Source organism: Eurytemora carolleeae, unplaced genomic scaffold (genome assembly GCF_000591075.1).
Source record: "Eurytemora carolleeae unplaced genomic scaffold, Eaff_2.0 scaffold1170, whole genome shotgun sequence".
Classification (NCBI taxonomy): domain Eukaryota; kingdom Metazoa; phylum Arthropoda; class Copepoda; order Calanoida; family Temoridae; genus Eurytemora; species Eurytemora carolleeae.
The window spans coordinates 107,132-111,602 of NW_019397058.1; the positions used below are offsets into that span (position 1 = coordinate 107,132).

The 4,471-nt window shown below is 29.4% G+C and overlaps 1 protein-coding gene across 2 annotated transcripts in view; it reads left to right on the forward strand.

Moving 5' to 3' along the window:
* LOC111711483 (paladin) overlaps window positions 1-4,024 on the forward strand; it is a 31,847-nt gene extending 27,823 nt beyond the window's left edge. For both annotated transcript variants that reach the window (XM_023485854.1, XM_023485855.1), the window contains 3 exons: window positions 1,368-1,447; window positions 2,866-2,954; window positions 3,799-4,024. In XM_023485854.1, the coding sequence (XP_023341622.1) occupies window positions 1,368-1,447; window positions 2,866-2,954; window positions 3,799-3,892 (263 nt within the window). In that variant the 3' untranslated portion in view covers window positions 3,893-4,024. The remainder of the gene's footprint in view (window positions 1-1,367; window positions 1,448-2,865; window positions 2,955-3,798) is intronic.
* The last annotated feature ends 447 nt before the right edge of the window (window positions 4,025-4,471 follow it).

Sequence of the window (4,471 nt, forward strand, 5' to 3'; positions counted from 1 at the left end):
GGGGGGTGGGGGGGGCTGGTTGAGAGTTTTTAACATTGCAATACTGCAGATCTTTGGCTAAAGAGTAAAAGAAATGTATGAGACAAAACTTGATATAAAGTTAAGAAATAGAATTTCTTGAAACATGTTTTGACAAATAAAGAAGTTTTCTTGATATAAAAGATAAGATAAAGAAGTGTAGGAATACCATGGAGCAGGCGGCGACTAATTCCACCTTATTTATGTTTTGCTGACTTACTTTCCATTTAGAAATAACATCGTTAAAGATGGTTTTTTTCAATGTGTTTTATTATTACTTAAAGATATTTTTTTTCAAAATATGTTTTTTAGTTATCAAACATGCATTTAATCATAAAATGAGGAGGATTGGGTCGACTCCTGCTCTAAAGTATTTCATACTCCTTGGTTTGATTTTGCAGTGTACATAGTACAAACATATATCTTTGACATGATCAAAAAGAATATACTTTGGAATTTATTCAAACAACTTTTCTTTCTTGAAAAACTTAAAGCAAACTTGTTGAAAATAAATTTTATAATTAGATTTTCAAAGAAAAGTTTTGAAACTTATTTATAAATTGTTTTCAAAGAAAATAACTTAGGTCGAAGAAAATCCCTTCAAACTTTAGAAATCCTTTATTCTTACAAAATTTGTTTCTTGATTAAAATTATAATTCAATCGGAATTTGTAAACAAGAATAGATGCATCAGTGTTCGTTTAGTATCCGATGAGGTCAGAAGCATCGGTATTGCCCCGTAACATTCTGAGTTTCCGGAGTTTCCCGAAACCCTTACGAAACTCAAACCCAGACTTAAGAGAGCTAACCCGGTTTCGTGGCCATAATATTTAAGGTGGTACTCTGGTCTACACAATAATATTATTTAAGGTGGTACTCTGGTCTACACAATAATAATATTTATGGTGGTACTGGTCTACACAATAATATTATTTAAGATGGTACTGGTCTACACAATGATTAATATTTAAGATGGTACTGGTCTACACAATGATTAATATTTAAGATGGTACTCTGGTCTACACAATAATAATATTTAAGATGGTACTCTGGTCTACACAATAATAATATTTAAGGTGGTATTCTGGTCTACACAATAATAATATTTAAGGAGGTACTGGTCTACACAATAATATTATTTAAGATGGTACTGGTCTACACAATGATTAATATTTAAGATGGTACTGGTATACACAATGATTAATATTTAAGATGGTACTCTGGTCTACACAATAATAATATTTAAGGTGGTACTCTGGTATACACAATAATAATATTTAAGATGGTATTCTGGTCTACACAATTAATATATTTAAGGTGGTACTGGTCTACACAATAATATTATTTAAGGTGGTACTGGTCTACAGAACCTACGTGAATGTATACAGTGGGCTGAGACAAAGTTTAACTTTGAACCTAAAAATAAAAAGGTAAGAATGGATCTAATTACACTGTAGTCTGCACTGTTAAAATATTACATAAAAAATCATAACGATTGTATTAAGCTATCTAAATTTATTGTGTAACATACGAATAATGTTATACTAGAAATAGCGGACTAACAGTTTTTTCTCATTTTGTTGATATTCTGAATTTGCGATGGGAACCAAAGAAAATTTAGGATTTTTATTAATTTATTTCGAAGGTTTTCTTAAAATCATAAGGAACAGGTAATTTAGAATTTTTCCAACGATGTTGTAATTGTAAAGTTAGTGTACTGCAGATATGTGAACCTAAGCTATATGTCTTATTAAAAAATGGCCCAGTACATCGAAAACGGAAATGACTTTTTTGCATAAATGTTTTGAAAACATATTTTTGTTAATAAAATGTTGGAATTGCAAAAGTGGGTAGTTTATATTTTGTATCTATGTTGGGAGGTACAGGGTGTCCCATGAAACATGACAGTTGGTAAATAGTTTGAAAGTCGTCTTCCATACACTGTATTGGATATTAAACGCTGTTTACAGTTTATTTTATTTAAAAAATATTTTGCTCAAATGTATTTTTCCTTTGAAGTTAATTTTAGTATAATGATACCTATATGATATTTTTATCATTTTCAACTTAACAAATTATGGAAGAAGACGTTCTAAACTATTTACCAACTGTCATGTTTCGTGGGACACCCTGTAAATCCTCTAATTTCTGTTTAATGTTTTCAGGAACTATATCTTTAAACTTTATCTTTATATTTACAGTCCTTGAGAAAGTAATGGTAGCGGTAAATTAACTTGGACAACTCTATTCTTACAAACTTAGAGATACCAAGTTTTCACATTTTTTTCAACCATCTAAAGGGGGTGGTCACAAACTTTAAATAGGGGTTGTTCAAAAAGAACAAACCGACAAACGATAAACAAAGCATTGAAAAAGTTTTGAGAGGAATAATAAAGAACATGTGTTTTTATATATGAATAGCTGAAGGACCCGGCGTTGCCCGTGGAATTAACGTTTTTTTTTATTCCGATTTTTTTTTATTTAGATTTTGAAAAATACAAATTTTAGAATTTGTTTTGCCTATGTAAGTTGTAACCCCCAGGGTAACCATGGGTTTCCTCAAAAATATCAGCCCATTGGGTACGGCCGTTTGGCCGGCTATAGAGAACATATATATGAATGTCTTGTTTTATTGTATAGATAAGATATTTGAATAGTCTGCAAGACCAACACTTTTTAATTATGTGAAAAAAACTTAACTGAACACTTTTAAATGGGTTTGATACTTAAATGAATGATCCTTTTCAGAGTTTGTGATATAACCTATTTCTCAATATAAAGTTTCTTGTGCATGGAAAATATTAAGTTCTGAAAACACTCCTGGCATTTTTTATAATTTATATTTTAGGCTTTCTGGAGACAAATGGGACAGAATTTTATTGAACGATACTGTTATCTTATTCTGTTCACAGCATATCTGCAAGAGAGAGCGCCTAGGTAAAAATATCATTTTATTTATTACACACAATTTTGTAAAACATATGGTCGATTTCAAGTGCAGGGCTGACGTACAGCTAGACAAGGCTGTGCAGTACACAGGCAGACTATATTAGACAAAACGGGACGGTACACAAAAGTTTCTAGTGCAGTGGTTAGCATTTATATCTATAAATTGAAGACGACTTTCTACTTAAGCTTTATAATAAAATACAAAAATACAGGAGAAAAATAAAAACAGAAAATGTCAATCAAAAGGATAATTTTTTTTTATTATGAAAACAAATAGTTCACATAACCAATATATATGTTCTACCCAACAATGAAGGCAGAATAATCTGGGGAATTGCCTTTTTTACAATAAAAATAGCCCTCATAGCCTTGCAGTTTACAACACTTTTTCAAAGGTTTAAATGAATTTAAACTTACATTTCTTGTTTTGTTGGGTCTAACCTTTTTATATTATGCATAGAATAGAATAAATTGGACCAATTGTTACTTACTTCAGACAATGCAGCTCTATTTCCTCATTTCCGCCTTTTTTTTTACTTTGCCATTATTCATTTTCTTTTTATTATATATCTAAATAATAATATAAAATGAATATGTATTTTTTATTCATGGAATTAGATATATTGAGGGAGGGGGGGGGAAGTCGTTATTTTGAGAATAAGATATAAACAAAAATTTATTTCAAAAATAGAAAAACATTTTCCATTTAGGTAGCAGATTATATTTTAGTTTCACCGTTTTGTTTGTCTCTATGCCCATTATAAGCTAAAGTAAGTGGTGAGCGTTGTATTGATATATAAGCCTACCACTACTACTACTATATTATATTCAGGGAGTTCGATATCAACTTCTCCTTGTGGCTGGACATTAGAGCAGAGATGAGAGAAATAGTTGCTCAAGGAACTAAATCCTTCAACTGGAACTAAATTTATGTGGAACTGTTCACAATATTTATTAGAACAGTCAATGCCAATGCTTTAAACTATGGTTTCGTTTTTTTATCTGAAAATTTAATGAAATAAAAATTTTACTTGTGATTAGGCAGGCAAAAGTGAAAATATTTAAATCCTTTAAGAGAGAAAAAATGACAAATGTTTCATATATAACAGTTTTTTTTATTAGTACGCTTGCAAATAAAGAATCATTTAAATATATGTACTCCGCGATTCTTTAGTGCGACCTAAACTTTTAATTTAAACATTTTACATATAAACTTGAATGAGTAAAAAAGTAAAAGGGATACAATACCCCAACTTTTTCATATTCATTAATAAGATTTAATAGAGATTGATAAAAAGTTTAAAATAGTTATAAATGTCTTCCATTATTAATGGGTTTATACATAATGTATAAAAAACATTGAAAAAAGAAACAGCTGAAAGCTTGGTACCGATGAAACTTATTCTTATTGATCAACTTTATTATCTGTATATATTATTATGATATTTACATTTAACACTGTTAAAAAGTATAGAAAATGTTATAAATATATAATTATTAATTTT